The 18885-nt window shown below is 38.9% G+C and overlaps 2 protein-coding genes across 3 annotated transcripts in view; both read left to right on the forward strand.

Annotated features, from left to right (window-relative positions):
- itga1 (integrin, alpha 1) overlaps positions 1-7824 on the forward strand; it is a 37553-nt gene extending 29729 nt beyond the window's left edge. Inside the window, exons 18-30 of one of the 2 annotated variants that reach the window (XM_026297139.1) lie at positions 1137-1247; positions 2466-2542; positions 2959-3088; positions 3175-3252; positions 3375-3451; positions 3611-3700; positions 4247-4349; positions 4427-4543; positions 4625-4723; positions 4944-5048; positions 5143-5323; positions 5409-5549; positions 5733-7824. In XM_026297139.1, the coding sequence (XP_026152924.1) occupies positions 1137-1247; positions 2466-2542; positions 2959-3088; positions 3175-3252; positions 3375-3451; positions 3611-3700; positions 4247-4349; positions 4427-4543; positions 4625-4723; positions 4944-5048; positions 5143-5323; positions 5409-5549; positions 5733-5824 (1401 nt within the window). In that variant the 3' untranslated portion in view covers positions 5825-7824. The remainder of the gene's footprint in view (positions 1-1136; positions 1248-2465; positions 2543-2958; positions 3089-3174; positions 3253-3374; positions 3452-3610; positions 3701-4246; positions 4350-4426; positions 4544-4624; positions 4724-4943; positions 5049-5142; positions 5324-5408; positions 5550-5732) is intronic. The other variant, XM_026297140.1, reaches the window with a different exon arrangement.
- An 865-nt stretch (positions 7825-8689) lies between these two features.
- On the forward strand, positions 8690-14372 carry kcmf1 (potassium channel modulatory factor 1). Its single transcript, XM_026297560.1, has 7 exons — positions 8690-8881; positions 10493-10660; positions 10856-10995; positions 11434-11535; positions 11666-11849; positions 12472-12766; positions 13867-14372. The coding sequence occupies exons 1-7, from the start codon at positions 8866-8868 to the stop codon at positions 14129-14131; spliced, it is 1170 nt and encodes a 389-aa protein (XP_026153345.1). The 5' UTR covers positions 8690-8865; the 3' UTR covers positions 14132-14372.
- Positions 14373-18885: the final 4513 nt, after the last annotated feature.

Here is an 18885-nt window from a genome sequence, read left to right on the forward strand (position 1 = left end):
TGAAATGTTTCATTCCAGCCATTCAGTGCAGCAGTTTGTCTGATTTGCTGCCCCTGGGTGAGAGACAGAGGAACTAATCATTGGGAACAGCTGTTGTTATGTGTGCTCAGCATGAATACCTGCTCTGTTCTAGTTTGCCAGTTTGTGCAAAAAATTCTCACACAGTCCAACATAGAGGGCTTCAAGGGTCAGAAAATTTGTATTGGACACAAAAAAACACCATAATTATCTCAATTGAATTCAAGATGGATCAGAGCCAAACCTGAACAGCTCTGACATCAGTAAACCAATGCATCATAAATTCTCAATGTCTAAACAAGGGTTTAGAAGGCATACTCAGTGTACGCTCAAGCAACGGCTTCAGCTAAAGTCCACACCACAGCATACACATTGGCTTTAATTGCTACATTCAAACCCTTCACTGCAGTAGTAAAACTGCTAGTGTCTCTTTGAATAGTATTCCTTCACTGTATTCCATGCACATAACACAGACAGATTAAATGAACTTCATTGCGGATGGATATAGAAAAAATCTGTAGCCTTGCAGAGCAACCTGCAGACCACAATGCAGCATTCTCAAAGTGGTAGATGAGCAGTTTATACACAGGGCGGCCATTTTAACCTGCTTTAAACAATAGATACAATCTGCACTCGATTCAGTAACATCCCAAATTATAGATATCACTACAAATGCATGTTATGTTTTTCTCAAGGTCCTTTCAGGTATAATCAGAAATTGCCACAGGCTGAGAAAGGCATGTATGCCTTATTGTCCAGATATTCCTGCTGCTGTTTTGAAAAGGGTCTTCATGTTTCGCTAAAAACAGTCCCTGCACAGGTGACTGGACCTCTTTTAGCCATGACACTCAGTCCATCACTTGTTTGAAATATCTATTGAAGAGATTGTTGATATGATATTTTATACAGCTGTTCATGGTGATACTATTATTCTATTTTGGGAGTGTTCACACACTAATCCAAGATGGTTACCAGATTGGTAGCCTTGTGGTCACATAATTTAATACCCAGTTATTTTTACCAGGTTAAACCAGCTGATGTTGAAAAAAGCGTATTGATTGTATCACTGTCCATTGTCCTTATTTTTTTCTTCTGCTCCACCTGTTTTTCCCCTGAAGGCTCGGCTGGACTTCCGAGACCCTCTCATGGTGTCTTTAGAGTTTGGACTAGTTGATGAGGACAAAGGCCCTGTCCTGGATGAAAGCCTTCCCAGATCCATCAATAAGACAGTAAGACAGTACTTAGTATCACTTACAAGAGTCCCTTTCAGTACTTTAACTATTCACTGCCAAATACCAGTAAGCAGAAGATTTAGACTCAGACAGAAAGGATTTGAACCTTATCTTAAACATCCTCCATCTGTCTGACTTTATAATCCAAGAGTGAGAAGTGGGGTTTTCTTGTCTGGCTTCAAACTTTCCGCTGTTACAGTTTATCTGCAACAGCTGACTGCCATCCTTCAGTTTTTCGTCTAGTCTGTATTAATGTTTCAACACCAACAGTCACAACAGTCTTCCCATACTCCCACATGCATATTTGTTCTAACAAGAGGTTTTTCAGATAATTGTCACAGTGAGTGATGTTTCCAGACAAACAGAAGAAATACACACGAGAATTCAGCTTCAACATGTAACAGAGGCTGCCAATAAGGCCTGGCTGTGTGAAATATGCAAAAGTACCATCAAAGTCAGGACCGTATGTCGTGTGGTTAACAGCCTCAATGCACTTAGTGTCAGACTGTCATAGCAGCAACGCACGCTGTGAGGAAGCGTTGTTAGGACCTCTCCTGTTATTGTGTTTGAAAGGAAGAGAGGTGACATGTGCACAGAGAGGAAATCATTAACCGGAAGCTGCAGTTTTTCTTTTGACATTGTGCTGTGCGTGATATTTCTAGTCTCCCGTCGTTTCTTGGGAATACAGACGCTGTTGCCCTTGGGAGTCCAGTGGGAGAGTACTGAGAAAGGGAATAAATACAACTGTGACCCTCAAACACTCCTGGGGAAAATGCAAAGGAAATTAAGGTCATCTGAATGCACCCTTTTAGTTAGGGATCAAAACAAATATGCAGAAGCGGCAGCATATACTAATACCAAGTTCAGAATCTATTAAAACCGTATCAGCACCAGTGTAATGCTGGGGTTCCACTAACTGGATTGTTCACTGGTCTTGCATGCTGTCAAACACCATATCAATAACCTTATGAAAGAATTGATCAAATGTACATATGAAAAAGACATCTGGGCTTCTGTCACTGACCCGTGTCTGTAGAATACATCATCTTACCACATAACATATTCAAAATATTAATCTATTTAACAACAGCCTTTTACTGTCAAACCTGCCATTATTCTACACTAAAACTCAAATATCCAAATGAAGTTACAATGAGTAAAATACATTTCTGAGTGCAGGGGGACTTTAAGGTTTCACTTCAATACTTCTTGCAGATTCCCTTGGTGGACTGTGGGAGCGATGAGAAGTGTATAGCTGATCTGTCTCTCAAAGCAGAGCCTAGTGTAAGAAGGTAAGTGGAATTAGCGTTAAAGGATACATTCCCATTTTCTCAAGCCTATCTTAAAACTAAAATACTAACAGACCCTTATGTATTGTATTGAAACACTTGTCACTGTCAGTGTGTCTCCTGTCCATAGAGCCTGCAAAGAGATCCTTTTCTAATGAGATTTTAGTCTAAGAGATGAATCAGGGCAGACCTTGTTTTTTTGTGTATTTTCACAGATAGTAGGGCAGTACACAAAGTGGGACTTTTATATTAAAATACTAACTTTAGAAGATATTCCACTGCTGCCTTAAATTAGCATTAGCTGAACTTCAAGGCCCAGTCTTGTTAGCTTCAAACCCTTCCAGTGTGTGACTGCTCCCTTGTGGGGAGATATTTGCATCACAACTGAGCACACTGACAGTTTTAATTTACTTCTCCAGCATGGTGATCAAAGCCAGGGCCAAAGATAAGATTGATGTAACCGTCAACATAAGAAACAGCAAAGACAGTGCATACAACACCAAAGTCATCCTCAGCTTCACACCGAATATCAACTATGTTAAAGTAGAGGTGAGATTTTGAGTACTCCTCTGCATCATTTTAGCATTTGAATTGTGCTTTCAGTGAAAGCTGTGTGTTTTATTTTGCTTTATCAGCCGGAGATGGCATGTATTCTGAACCACACAAAGGTGGAGTGTGCTGTTGGATACCCATTCCTTGGAAGCAATGTGGAGGTTTGTTTCATCTTGCATTCATCTGTACTTTGCAGGGTGCAGACCACATAAAATCTCTGTAATAGTTATTTTTTGTCCTAACTGGTAAGCCATAAAATTGTAATCTGGTCTAACATCCACAGGAAAATTTCAGAGTGAAGTTTGAGGTGAATTCTGAACATATACAAGAGGTAATTCAGATCAATGTGACAGCTACAAGGTGAGAAAATCAGTAGAGTATTTCCATTTCCAGCTGTTTCACTTAAAATGTTTCTGTTTCTGTTTGGTTTTGTGATTAATGAGGTGCAACATTATTTTGTCATTAAAAGAAAATCTTTTGCATTGGAAGAGTACAAATTTGTTGTTACCTTTCCCGCAGTGACAGTGAAGAGCTGGCTTCTACCCTGAACGACAACACTGTGCATATCTCCATCCCCGTGAAGTATGAAGCTGGGCTCATATTCTCAGTGTAAGTAACTGGTAGTTGGTTTAATTGTTGGTTCATTTCTCACTCATCTATACAGCTCTCCTACCATATTGTATTGTAAAAGTGGATACAATATTGGTCTCTACCGTCTGATTATAGTGGACATTTTTAGTTTTCATAATGTCTTTTCTGCAGAAAGAAGGAGAGCAGCCAACAGTGTTGTTAGTCCTTGTGAAGTACACTGTTTAAACACTGGCAGTCAGAAACAGGATGCCAGAAGAATGATAATGCTGCACTTTAACAGCTGGATGTCTAAGTGGGCAGCTGTTTGCCAGTTGCCTTATCAACTTTATAGGGTAGTAACACAGCAGTGTGTCTTGTTTATAGCTTCTTGTGCTCTCCTTCAGTGGCTAAAAACGCAAAGTTCAATAACGTCATTAGCAACAGCTTATGTTGCTTTAAAACTGTACTCCATCGATTTACTGCTGTACCAGGCTGTACACTTGATAAATGATACATCAACATATCTCTGTATGTGAAACTCTGATTGAAAAGTGAGAAGTCTAATATGATCTTTTTATTTTCTAGGCGTCCTGTGGATGAACACATTGTGATAAAAGAGGGTGAACAGTATTCCCCTATATTCAATAACACCAGGATGATTGGAGAGGAAGTCAACATCAGCTACACGGTAGCTTTGTTAATACAGACTTACAGACGTCTGTAACGTAGACAGATGTAGATCAGTAAACTGTCCCCTCTCTTCAGGTGGAGAAGTCAGGTGAAATAGCGACTCCATCCCTTGACCTCAGAGTGACGTACCCTCATAGATCTCCTCGGCAGAACAATTTACTATATCTCACACATGTCACTACCAGCCCAAAGGTACGTCTTCATGTGCGACATTCACACGTATCTAAACAGACAGAGCCACCTTCATATCTGATTGGTCCTACTTCTCTGCAGGTGAAATGTGATGCAGCGCGTTGGATCAACCCTCTTAAAATCAACCCAGATGTTATCAAGCCTGCTCCAGAGAAAGAAACGCTCAGTGTCTTTCTATTGGTGAGTAAATTCTTCTCTGAAGGTTACACTGCTCAACTGTGAACATGAATTGATTTGCAGTTAATTTCAAATTCATTACATTTTGGTAGACGGTACAGTAAACTAAAATCTGACGCATCTGCACAGAATTACAGTCAACATTCTTGGAGATCAGCTATGGAGAGTGGTGTTTTGGTTGTGGTTTCATGTGTCTGACTGTGTTGTTTTATTTGCTCTGCAGAGCTGTGAAAAGCTTGAGTGTGCATCATTTACCTGCTCCCTCCCTGAGGCTAAGATCAGTCAGGTCAACCTTACGTTCAGAGTGTGGAAGCCTACGTTCATTAAGGTAGGTTTCATGTGATCTGTCACTTATCATTTGGGATAAATTGTAATTAAAATGACTGATGGATAGACAGGACTAAAGGAGACTTATCTTCCAGGGTGAGTTTTCCAGTCTGCACATGTTGGTGAATGGCAGTCTGGGGATCAAAAACATAAACCTGTATGAACTCAGCAAGACTGACAGGACCAGAGTTGTAAGTCAGAATGTTTTTGTACATCATGGGTCTAGTATTGTCATTAAATGCTTTTGTGTATTTACATGTATGTGCACATTTACAATGTGTGTGTTGTGTGTGTGTGTGTGTGTGTGTGTGTGTGTGTGTGTGTGTGTGTGTGTGTGTGTGTGTGTGTGTGTGTGTGTGTGTGTGTGTGTGTGTGTGTGTGTGGCCAGGTAAAGATCCAGATTTCAAAGGAGACCTTAGGAGGAATCCCTATTTGGGTCATCATACTCAGCATCCTGATAGGACTGCTGATCTTAGCACTTGTCATCTTTATTCTCTGGAAGGTAATATTTCCTGCAGAGTTATTTCAAATCTTAAAAGCGCCTTGTGACCATCTTGACAAAAAAGTAAATAAGCACCTTTCCCAAAATGGAGAGTTTTTCTTTTAATATATACAGTGGCTATTTTCATCTGTATAGAGCAACTGTTAATATGTAGTTTGGTAACTGGGTTTTCTCTTCCTTCAGTTGGGCTTCTTCAAAAGAAAATCCAGGGATTACACAAAGGAGGAAATAATGGACTGATGTACACAGACAACCAGCAGCAAGCCGCTCTGTGACCAACCTCCTCCAGAGGCATCAGGTCGCACAAAGTGACTTTCAAACAGACAGTCGGAACGATGGTGGAGGCGCCATAAGACACCTCAGTGCTTTGACACAGTGACTACCTGGAATTAGTGTTCGCTGATTCCTACACAGGCCTGGGTCAAATAATATTTGCGGAATCTTTGATTCTTTGACGCTTTGTGCAGGAACCTTAAATCCTCGGCCTGTTTATATGGTTTCACACGCAGAAGGTTTTAATGTTTTATTTGCACTGTATGCATTAAAATCCACACATGTGAGTCTCTAAGCAAAACAAATGCTAAGATGTATTTAAAAACGTTATTTTTTTCTTGGTCAGCTTTATTCTTTCAGATATCAACGTCACGCCAGGGCAGGCAATTCAAGAAGAGAGGAGGGAAAAACACATTACATACCAGGCACCATTTGGCAGAGCAGCATGTATCTGTAATCCATTTAGCAGTTTTTTAAAAACCCTCAGAGCTACAAAAGCTTCACTCAAGCTTTAAAGGAAAAAAGTACTCAGGTTTTTCAGGATGAAAACCCAAAGTCACCTAAACCACCTCACATACTTTTATGTCCGAAGATCTGTTTGCTTCTGAGACAATATGTGAACGCTTTAAACACTTGTGCTTGATTAGTTTTATAAAACACTGTTCCTTTTAGCGTGTTATAGAATTTTCTTTAGGTTTGGGATTTTTGTTGAGTTTTAGCAATATAACATGGTATATTCTACATTTTTGTATTTTAAACTGTTAGCTAAGACACCAAGAACACAAGCCTTTACTACACTTTACTAAACAAAAGCGCAGGCTGTATGCTTTTATTTTTTTATACTGTTAAGTGAAACTCTGGTTACTGAAATATAAAGTTTCAGAAGATCCAATCCTTTGATTGTACTGTAAATATAGATAACTGCTCAGAAATGGGTGTAAAGCTTAAAATGTACATAATTGTTTTTTGCTTTAATTCATGTAATTTAAGAGACATTATCTGCAAATCGTATCATTTTTGAGTGTGACCAGAGGTCAGAGAATAGGATTTTGCTCAGGTGCTACCAGTATCATGACTGATGACATTAACATTTGACATGTAAGAAAATTATCTGGCCACTCTCACAATTTCACAGCTGATGCAAACGTGTAAATATTGTTATATTTTGATGAGAAAATAAGAGTACACAAATATACGTGAAGATGAGGGTTTGTTTCCACTATTTTGGTTTTAAGCCTGTTGAATGACTGTAATTGTGATGACATCCAGCCGTAGGATCCTATGATTTCAACCCTTTTAAATCTTGCAAAATAGAGAATAATATTCCTTCAGTGTAGAAACATATACATATGAGTCACCATTCACCAGCAGTTTTCTTTTGCTCCCAGATAGTAAGTGGGATTCACTGGTAGATGGTTTTTAATATAGACAAACTACATGTAAGCATGGAATTAGCATACTGTAGGCCATTGTCACCCCAGAGATGGTACATAGTACCTTATAAAGTTATCAGTCAGGTTTTCTGTCTTATTTTTGTTTCTAGAATTTGCACAGCATCACATTATGTTAAAGGAGATTATAATATTGTATATTGGGGAGGCTGAGGGAAGATTGCGAGAAGGAGAGCTTTTGAATGCTCCTCCGAACTCACTCTCCACTGTTGAAATGAAGCACATGTAGTAAATTGTATGTACAGAATGTGTAACTGTTAGTCGTTTTACGTTTGTATGGCTACATCAGGCTTATGCATGAGGGTGGGATTATGAGTCTCTCTTTGTCTACTTGAGGTGGCATTATATGATTTCCCTTAGGTCTTACTTTATTAACATCTGAGAAAGAGTAAGGCACAAAGTGGATGTTGTGATCTCCACCCAGGTCTTCTACACTGCTGTGAACTCTTCATTGTAATGCACTGGTTTGTCAGAGTGTATGTGTCCTCATCAGCACAGGAATGAACCAAATCTTATGTACAAAATAAAGACTTTTCTATGAAGTTCTTAAACATCTGTGCTTTTGTTTTTCTGTAGATGAGATAAAATGTGTATTTTCAATTAAATGTCAATAAAATACAAATCAATGCAGAATATGTATCCCTAACTCCTGACAATCAGTCTTATGCAGAAACTGACAGTACTGCTGGTCTGCAAGAACACTGCCACTGAGAGATTGGCTTATTACTACATAATAGTGCGTCATAAACAATTTAATGTGTGTTTAAAAAGTGCTTAATAGTGTTTCAAATGTGAGGACTTGGCAATGTTACACATAACCTGATTCTAGCTTCTCAAGTTTGAGAATTGTCTGCTTGTTTGTTGAATTTAATAAGAAAATATAAGGTCCTTTCTTAGTTTCACAAATGTCATTTCAAATATAGATTTTGTTCTTTCTTCACTATGTAAGTTTTTTGTCCTTCGAAAGAAATAAAAGCTTGACTTTATTTTAAGATTCTGAAATGATCATAATTGCTGGTACATGTAAAATTATAGTTATGGTTTTCACTATCAGATCTGAAAAAGGGGCTTAAAGGTAAACATACAATTAGATTCAACCGTTAATAAAAAATACATTTGAGTAAAGAAAATTAATTGAGCTGTAAGCTGCAACCAGCAGTTATCTTCATTATTAATTAATTTGACAGTTGTTTTTCTTTAATAAAAAGTTGATGGGCCATGACATGAGTATTTTCAAACTGTGTTGTAGCTACTTTTACTTAAACAAATTATCTGATTACTTTGTCCATCGTTGGTTTTGGGCAATTATAAGGAGCGAGGTTCCTGCGAGGCAAGAAGAGGGGCATGAAAATCCCATTTCTCAGACCGGGCTGCTGTGGGAGCACGCCCCCTGGCGTTCAGCAGCGACATTTCAGCGATAAATGACACTTTGGGAGGGGAAGCAGAGCAAACTGTAAGTTGCTAGGGGATCCATCTTGCTTGAAAAAAAGGAACGAGGGGGAAGCGTTTTTCACTGTAGTATCTCCAAACTGTACCGTCCCCCATTAAGCGGACTGGGGAGCCCAAGGAGGGGCCGTGTTGCTGTTTGTAGGATGTCCCGACATGAGGGTGAGTTGATAAACAGCTCAACAGCCTGCGTTAGCTACCTGAGCAGCTAGCCCCACAGCTAGCTAGCTAAGTGCACATTAAAGTCGCAGCTTGCTCAGGCTTGTGTCAGCACATGTGTATTTGTTCTGTTTTACAAACACGTCTTTTAAGCTATTATAATATACTACTATTATAACTTAACTCAGCCTGTTCGCAGTGTTAGACGGCGGGATAGCGAAGCATAGCAGTTAGCCATTGCTAGGTTAACTTAGCCGGGCTAGCAGACAGGCTAATATATGCTAACATAAGGAGTCGTTGGCTTACTGTTCCTTATACTTTTGCGTTTATACGCTTATTATTTACGCTAGGAAACACTGATATAGATTTCATATCATTGCTGTGCCTCATATTGGCCCGTCTGGTCCCAAAGCTGCTGCTGTTAGCGAATGCACTGTCATCAACAAGACAGAAAGTCTTAGGCCTCGGACCATAAACCAGTCAGCAAGTTACATAGCTGGCAGCTACTAGCTAGTTAGGGTTAAACCAGGTGGTTGTCCTGCGTGATGTCGTCAGAAGTTCATAGCATGACACAACACCAGTTCTTTTGTTTTTCTTTGTGTAAGGTAAAATATGTAGTTAGTTAGCCCCGGTTGAAGCAAGGGGAATGCCCAGTAACTTGCTTGTTTAAAGTAGGACAAAGTTAATTGTCCCGAGGTTTGTTGTTAATTAAGTTAATTGTCTTGTATTTTGAGATGACGACACTGAGGACACTTCCAGGCAGTGAAAACTGTGGGTGTAAATGTGTCGTGTGTTCACATGAGAAAGGCAGGACGTGTTTTATTCCACTCTTTTTTTGCGGTAAAACCTGCTGTGGTCTGACCAAACCTGCAATCAGCAAACAGTGCTGATAACTGTGTCTTTCTAGTTGATGTGTTTGTTCAGACCTGTTCTTGGGTTTTCTTTTTAGATTTTCAAGCTAAGTAAAGAAATTCGCTTAATATTTACTTAAGTACTATCTATAGGTGCTCTTCCCTTGGAACAAAATGCCAGGAGTTGAAATACTGTGTGTAATGTGTAATGTTAACTGTGATGTCATGTGGAAAATAAGCTGTTGTGTCTTTGCTAGACTTTAATCACATACTAGAGTGTGGACAAGTAGAGATTTCCAATGTTTGGACAGCATGATTACTAAACAGTAATACACTATTTGTAGAATATAGACGGCTGATGTCTTGTCTGGTGCTTTGCTTGACTCTACTTCAACCTTTGTATCTATTCACGGATTGGCTCATGTGTTTCTAGCTAAATACAAAAACCAATATGGTCCCTCAAAGCATATGACTGGTACAAATGTATAGTAAAGGCAGCGATGAAAGAAGCTTGCAGCTGCTTCATATGTTTGCATCAGGACTCTTAAGTTGCTTGTGAACTTCACTGGAATGCTACAGTTCTTCATTGCTGGCACTTGTGGGTTGGTTCCGTTCCAAAACACATGCTCATGTAAGTGAGACTGGCCTGCAGATAGAGAGTGCTTTCTCTCAGTCTCCCTTGCACAGGCACAGTTATAAGGAATTCCTAACTTTATTGTCAAGTCCACATGTTTGACTTTACATTTTTCTTTTCTCTTTGTAGGTGTGAGCTGTGATGCTTGTTTAAAAGGGAACTTCAGAGGAAGACGGTTCAAGTGTTTAATTTGCTACGATTACGACCTGTGTGCATCGTGCTACGAGAGTGGAGCCACAACAACAAGACACACCACAGAGCACCCCATGCAGTGTATATTAACCAGGGTAGACTATGGTACGGACCTGGCTGAAAGCCCAGATGTGTGGCTTACTAATCTTACACAAATTCATCATGTGTGTGCCTTACTTTGTGATTACACATCATCCAGTCATAATTAATATAATTTATGGACCACAAATCTTTACTGAAACAATTTATTTGTGTTAATCATTAAAATATTGCTTAATGAGCAATACTGATTTCTTGCAGACTTATATTATGGAGGGGACACCTTTTCAGTAGAGCAACCCCAATCATTCACATGTCCTTACTGTGGCAAGATGGGCTTCACAGAGACGTCGCTACAGGAGCATGTCACCTCGGAGCATGCAGAGACTTCCACAGAGGTGGTGAGTATACTGCACACGTTGTCTGCCAGCATCACTATTGTTCAGTCTTCTGTTTCTGTTAAGCACTGCACTTCAGTTTGAAGTGACTTCCCAGAATGTACATGCAGAGGACATTTACAGATTGTTTGTTGTTCTTTGTGCCGTCATTGTTAAAACCATTTATAGTGCTACATGGTGAACCATTATTATTCATAACTGCCTTATTTGGGTGTTTTCTAAAGACTCCTCTGGTTTTAAAGAAGGTATAATAGCAGCCAGATGAAAACTTGTGTGGCTTACTGATTGTATAGATTATGTTGCTATGTGATAACAAAAATTCAAATAAAAAAAAAAAATATTTAGACTTGTTTCACACTTCACTGTCTTCTGTAATCTTTCATTTTCGATTTCAGGGGAAACCACACCAAAACAGAAACCTCTTGGTTTTTCTCATTTCAGATCTGTCCCATATGTGCTGCCCTTCCAGGAGGGGACCCCAACCACGTCACAGATGACTTTACAGCTCACCTCACGCTCGAACACAGAGCGCCAAGAGATTTAATATCCTTTCTGTGTTTCAACACACTAAAATGGGTTTACACATATTGGTTTTAATGTCCAACAAATATTGACACACACACACACACATTGTGTCTCATCATTGAATTTAACCTTAACAGTCTCCGTTTATGATGAGTCCAGCAGTGTTCGACATGTGCGCAGAATGTTCCATCCTGGACGAGGACTTGGCGGTCCCAGAGCACGACGGACAAATATGCACTTTACTAGCGGTTCCACTGGGGGACTTTCATCCTCCTCATCACAGAGCTCGACTTACACCCCAAGTAACAGAGAAGCAATGGACCCTATTGCAGGTAAGAACCACTGAAAGACTAATATACCTTGTAAACTCGTGGTTCAGAAAGGTCTGTCAAAATTATAAAAGAGTTGGATTTGCCAGTAGCATTCAGTGGTAGTAAAAACAATGTACTATCAAAACCCCTGAATTACTTGACTGGTAACCATCCATTTCCAATCTGTACAGAAACATAAATGTTTTAGGCACTTGTACCACCACATTTTTATTTTGAATTTATATAAATAAATTTGGTTAAAAAAAAAACTTGGGTTACAATGAACGGGTCATTATCTGGGATTTTTTTTTTTTACTGGGGCTCCCAAGAAGAGAATGAGAGCTAAAGTGAAAAACACCATGGAAATGAGCTCCAAATACAAAAAATCATCGATGTACTAAAATCAAAGCGCAAACATTAAGAGAAATGGCTGATGAGTCTTTGAGCAGTGTTTTTTTTTTTTTTTTTTTTTTTTTTTTGTTGAATCATGTCATGCCATCTTGTACTACCTCATCTAATATTTGTATTGTTATTCCCTATTGACCTTCTTAGCTTTTCACAGGTATCACCAGGGTTGTCTTTTGAAATCATGACTTATTTAGAAACAGCTGACAGTGAAGCCTGGTTTTGTCGTCTTCTGCAGAGTTGTTGTCACAGCTGTCAGGTGTGCGCCGTGCAGCAGGGGGCCAAATAAACTCATCGGGGCCCTCAGCCTCTCAGCTCCAGCAACTCCAGATGCAACTGCAGTTGGAGCGGCAGCAGGCACAGGCAGCTCGACAGCAAGTGGAGTCAGGGCGCCACGCGTTACGGCGCAGCAACAACCCGGGTAACACTGGCACCAACGTCCCTCCACCCAGCACAGCAACTGCCAACACTGCCACTGTGGGTGAAAGCAATCCCTCATCCTCATCACATACCTCCCAGTTCCTATTAGCACGGTGAGTGTGGTCAATGATTTATGCTTCACTTCATTGTTTGCATGATGTGCTTTTGAATAAAACCAGTGCAGCACTGGCTGCAGCTTGGCACCTTAGATACTAAAACTTTGGAGAGATTGCAAGGTTATATTAGCAAATGTTCATATGTTAATGCAGTATTAATGGATATGATATTAATGACATGTAGTTAATGCCTAGCCTGAGGACAAGCTAACCATTAATTATTGGTGTTAACATCCATCTTCAGACAGAAGCTTGGTCATCAAAGATCATGTGTGTTAAATATCATCTTAAAGAATGGATAGTGTGTACATTTTCTTAGTTATGTTTAAGTTATCAAGCTGATCTTGGAGCATGAGGCTGCTGTTACAGTATATTTTATGTTTCTGTTCAGTACTTTAGTCCAGCTTTCAGTACTTTCTGCATTCCCTAACCTCAGTCCACTTAAAACAGGTCACAAATATAAAATTAAATGTTAGAAGAAATTTGTAGTTTTTCTAACAGTATAAGTGGTAATACCTGGGCGGCCACACCGTCCTGTGAGTGCCCGATCTTGTCACACCTGGTTAGTACTTGGATGGGAGACTGCCTTGGAAGACCACATAATGGTTAGATTCAGCCACTGAGGTTGCACAAGCCAGTGTGGTCCCAAGCCCAAATAAATAAGAGGATTGCATCATGAATGGCATCCAGTGTCAAATTTTTGCCAAGTTAATCATACTGATCAATTGATCCACCATGGCACTACCAATGTTTTTCTTTTAATGACTTGTGACTCCAGTAAAGTATAGTAAAGTTCAGGTATGTTGTCTTCAAAAAGCTATTAATCAGTCATGTTAATTCATTAATAAAGCCTCCGGGTTAATCAGTGTTAAATAATAAGTAGTTTCCCCCTTGTTCCTTTTTTTCAAGCAAGATGGATCCCCTAGCAACTTACAGTTTGCTCTGCTTCCCCTCCCAAAGTGTCATTTATCACTGAAGTCAGACTCAGTTTAACAGTGTAAAACAACCAGTTTCTGTTCCTTATCTTTTGTTCTCTTTGTACCTTAACTCAAGAAGTGTATTACCAGAATGTAATAAAGTTAAATTGTTTTCTTCAGGTTGAATGAACCCAAGATGTCTGAAGCAGAGCGGCAGTTTCTAGAAGGAGAGCGTGCAGACCGCAGCCTGTTTGTCCAGGAGTTGCTTTTGGCTACGCTGATGCACGAAGAGAGCTCTTCTTCTGATGAGGACGAGCGCCGAGACTTCACCAACTTTGAAGCCATGGGCTGTGTGGATATTATGCCTTTAGATGTGGCTTTGGAGAACCTTCAGCTCAGAGAGAGCAACTCAACGGGGAAGGAGCCTCCGCCGCCTCCTCTTTGATGTCCGAGCATCAAGCAGACTGTGTCCTCTCTGTTGCAACTGTCAGTGACAGGCAGCAAACAGCAGCAGTCCCCCCTGGCCTTTCCCCTCCTCCGTTTTCTGAGTTTGTTTTTGGTGATTGTAATTTCAGGCCTGTCACCATTTTTGTTACATTGTAAACAAAAATAAATGAGAGCAAGTGAGATAAATGTGCGCAATAGCAACTGAGAGAATGAGTGTGAGGTAAAAAAAAAAAACAAAATATATATATATATATTTATATATGTCTTATGTATGTGTGTATATATATATATATATATATATATATATATATATATATATATATATATATATATATATATATATATAAAATATATATGAAGTTGATAATCAATTCACATAACTTTTCTTTATCAGGTAAATGTTACAGGCAGCTGGGGCAGACTTTTGGTTCCTGTAACATGCAAATGGCTCTCCATATAAATACTCCACATTCAAAAGTCAGGAGGGTGTAGGCTCCTCTGATGAAGCTGCTGTGTGTGTTTTTGACTCTTAATAAATAAAAAGTGCTTGGATGGGTTACCATAACTACTGCATGCAGTTATTTGCAGCGTGCATGACCTTTAATGACTTTGTCATTAAAAATTTTTTTTTTAATAAGCCTTCAAGAACTTTGAAATGGTTATGCAGATGCGGCTAAGTATTGAAAATCGAGGTGTTTACAAAACAGACAAGCAGAAATGTATCTTTGAATGCGAAGACAACTGGATTCTGCAGTAGCGTCTGTAATGTGTGTCAGCTCCAGATTGCCTTTTATCTGTGACTGTCAATATAGTGATGGCTGTGCTAACAGCAACAGGGCTATGACTGCACACATCATATGAAAACTAGGAGCAGAAGCAAATAGATCTTGCCTCTGAAGTTTTCCTAGAAGTTAATGTTTAGTGATAAACTGTTTAGGCACAGTGTATTTATAATTTTTCGATAAGTACAGACTCCCAACTCTGTTTCTCCTTCACACCGTATTCTAACATTCACTCTGGCACCGTACAAGACCTGTGTCAGACCACTTGCTTTAGATGTATAAACTTCTTTGATGAGTAACAGGAACGTCAGACTTTCCACACTTCAGTTTTCATTAAGAGAAGATATTATTTTTTTTTCTGCTAAGGTTAGCACTTTCTATGTATTCATGTTTGTTTTCTGATTCTTTTTGAGCCTTGAAATGAATCATGCCACCTTCATGCCTATACTTTGACCCACTATGTAAATTACAATGAGATGTATATTGAATTTGTGCGTTTACTTTCATAATGGTTCTGAGATATGGGCAGACTTTTTTTAAAATGTAAATTTAGAATATAATAAATATAAATGGCACACAGCTTTTGATGAAACCAAGAGAACGTCACACATTTTGCACTTTATTATAATTATACAGATCTTTTTTATTTCGCCAGTATTGTTTTATAATAATCTGTCGGTACATAAATTTCTCTGCTTGATGAGAGAATGGGATCATAACATTGGTCCCTTAAACTGAGGAATACCCCTTCTGATCCACAGCTAAAGGGAATCAATAGCACTACTTTAACCCTATTCAGCATTTATCAGCAGTATCAAAAAAAGAAATGGTTTATGACACAAAAGTACATCTAAGTCTTTATTAATGTAGTTGTCAACAAATATAACTCCACCTGTTGACATCCATAACTGGAGATTTGTGCATGACAAGAATGCACATAATGCAAATAATGTATACAAACTCTGACTCTGCCTTAATAGAAGTACTGCACATGAATAATCAAAAATCTCATGAAAATAAAGTGTTAATGTAGAGCTTGTAAATGCTAAATAGGGGGTTACAGTAAAGTAAATTCTCTGAAAATTGAAAGACAACCATTTATACAAGATACAAAAGCAGATGAGCAATAAAATCAGTCAAAAGTATTTAGTTACCATCTTACATAACTGTGAGATGTTGGATAATAACTAAAAGAGGAGTTCTAATATGGATTCTTTCTGCAGGAGACACAGCGGACAGTAGGTGACCCATGATGTTAGACATGGGATTAATCTGTTAAAGAAAGAAGCCCTTTATGGATTGACCCAGCAACTGTCCCCATGTGTGCACAGTATGCAGAGTGGAGACCCATACAACTAACGCTACAGTGCACCAAGGTAGGTTATATATTCAGTTGTCCTAAGATTTTTTTTTCCATCTTTAACTTCAGGTTTGTGTGTGTAAACTTTGACAAAATCAGATTGTAAAAATCCCTTTATACCCTGCAACAATATATAGTACTTTCTTAGGAACAGTCAAAAGCTGTTAACACATGTATCCTTGTGTGAATGTGTGTGAGGTCTCTCAGGCACCTGTCCTTGTCGCTCTTCAGTGGTTATTGTTAGAAACAAATGGTGCACACAGGATGCCTTTCATGACACCTCAAACTGCTGGGTCTAAAGAAGCACACCACTAAAAGCAATGATGAAACAGATGCAGTGTCTCCCCTAAAGCACAGTAACAAAAGTCATTGAGAACTGAACTGCAGGTATGTCAGTAATGACATTTCGACTTTCAGTAAAGCTTCCAAAGTGATACGTTACATCTGATTAGACCTAAATGCTTTAATCAAGGGAATATTTCAACATTTTGCAAAATATGGTTTTTGTTTAAAGTTAAATGAGAGTGATGAGTTTTTTACTACAGTGCAGACAGTTGAGTTTATTGCGTTTATCAATCCCACTGATACTGTAAGCTTTTCTGACCATGTAAATTACAAACTATTCTTTTAAGTAGTGGATTGCACTTCAAAACATTGAGAATGGAGACATTAAGAACTGTGAAGGCACAGAGCATATTGTAAGACATACCACCTTTATTAAATGCACAGTATCACAAGGAACATTTCCATTAACTGTGGATAAGCTACTCACATGATGCACAAAGCATTGAATTGATTGATAGAACTGGCTGATTAAAGCAGGATTAAATCTGCCAGGAGGCCACACACACTCACACAAACACACACACTCACACGCTCCGGCATACAGATGTATGTGCAAATGCACACACACCATCTCAGAGACATTTGCCACACACACAAACACACTCTTTTTTTATATTCACATAGTAAGTAAAATTTGTATCTGCACAGGAATGAAAACTGTAATCGTTTTTTCTTTTACCATATATTTACAAAAAAAATCCTTAGCCTCCCCCCCCAGGATCGATTACATTCAAAAAAGGTCCCAACCCTCCTAGATTACATTCAAAATAATATACTTTTCATGATGCAAAGTCACAGTTATTCATCTGAAAGAGGATCAAGATAGGCTACAGTCAGTCAGAGGTTAAGTGGTGGGCTTGGTCAGGAGGTGACCTTTGACCTCCTCGCCATCGGCCACAGGTCTGCTAGGACACCTGTCGGCTCGGAGAGATCATGATGTTTAATCAGATCTAGAGTCTATGGTCGTCCTACAGACAGACAGCGTCTCAAACAGCCTCTGTGTAAGCTCCACGTCACAGTGGAGAGGAAAGAAGAGATCATTTTTCTTTTTCTTTTTTCTTCTTCTTCTTCAAAGAATGTCCTCTGCAGATCAAAAGTTGCCAAAAAAGGATTGTATTCTCACTGGTATTATGAACGAGCACAATGTAGCACAAATAAAATTGTATTTACATATAGTATGTATTGCCAGTGGCCCATAACATGTTGTCTTCAATAGACGTCACACACTTTGACGTGATACCTGCTTAAAACAGATTATACTATTAAACATAGCCTACAATTCATAGACATCAGAACTGTACAGAATGAGCAGCAATTTATATACAGCGGACATGTGACGGTTATAGCGACCTTAAAAATGCTGTACAAAAAACATAGAGGGACTGTCATTTTCTATAAGGTCAATGTGTCAAAATTAGGACATCTTCAGTCATATGAGCATGGTGAAATAACAAGGTGCAAGGAGTTTTACTGCTTTATGCCTCCATATGGAAATATATGATAATAAACATGTATATCCGTATGGAAGGATTAATTTCTGTTGTTTTTGCACAGATTAACTCTCGATGCTTGAACCACCACACTTTGCTTTAAAATGTAATCCTTTTTGTAATCTCAGGCAAACCGAACAATTTACGATCATTTCGTAAATGAATACAAGAATGCATTTGAAAACTATTTCTAAGCACCCTGTGCCTTTAAAAATGTGCTTCACCGCTGCCCACAGTGAGGAACTGCATCAGTCACCACTCGGCTGAGTGGGGCCGCTTAGAGAGATGAAAGCACCCCTGGGACACTTTAAGGGCAATCAGACTCTTAATTAATGTTTTAACTGCAATCTCGGTCTACTATGTAGAATTAAAGATTAGATCTTTAAAGGACACTGTTGTAATGTAAATTAATAACAAATAAACTGGCAGCAACAACAACACATACAGAACCAAAGTGCTGAAAAGAAATCACCAATATAATTAATCTACATCAGTTCATCAGAAAACTGCATAAAATGCCCTGTCAATCCCTTTTAGAAATTAGGCAAAAAATGAACTTTATACATTCATTTTCTCTCACCAAACCTAAACACAAAACCCACAACATCTGAAAACTTGCCTTTTGTAGATGCATAAAAAAATCACATCACTTACAGATATGGGCCACGAACAATAAAGGTTTGCTAAATGGCATTGCTGGTGAATGGAAAAAAAAAAAAAAAAAAAACACACACACCGTGCTCATCTTGTTTCAGACAAACACACCTCAACCACA

This window comes from Mastacembelus armatus, chromosome 12, assembly GCF_900324485.2.
Source record: "Mastacembelus armatus chromosome 12, fMasArm1.2, whole genome shotgun sequence".
In the NCBI taxonomy this organism is placed as follows: Eukaryota; Metazoa; Chordata; class Actinopteri; order Synbranchiformes; family Mastacembelidae; genus Mastacembelus; species Mastacembelus armatus.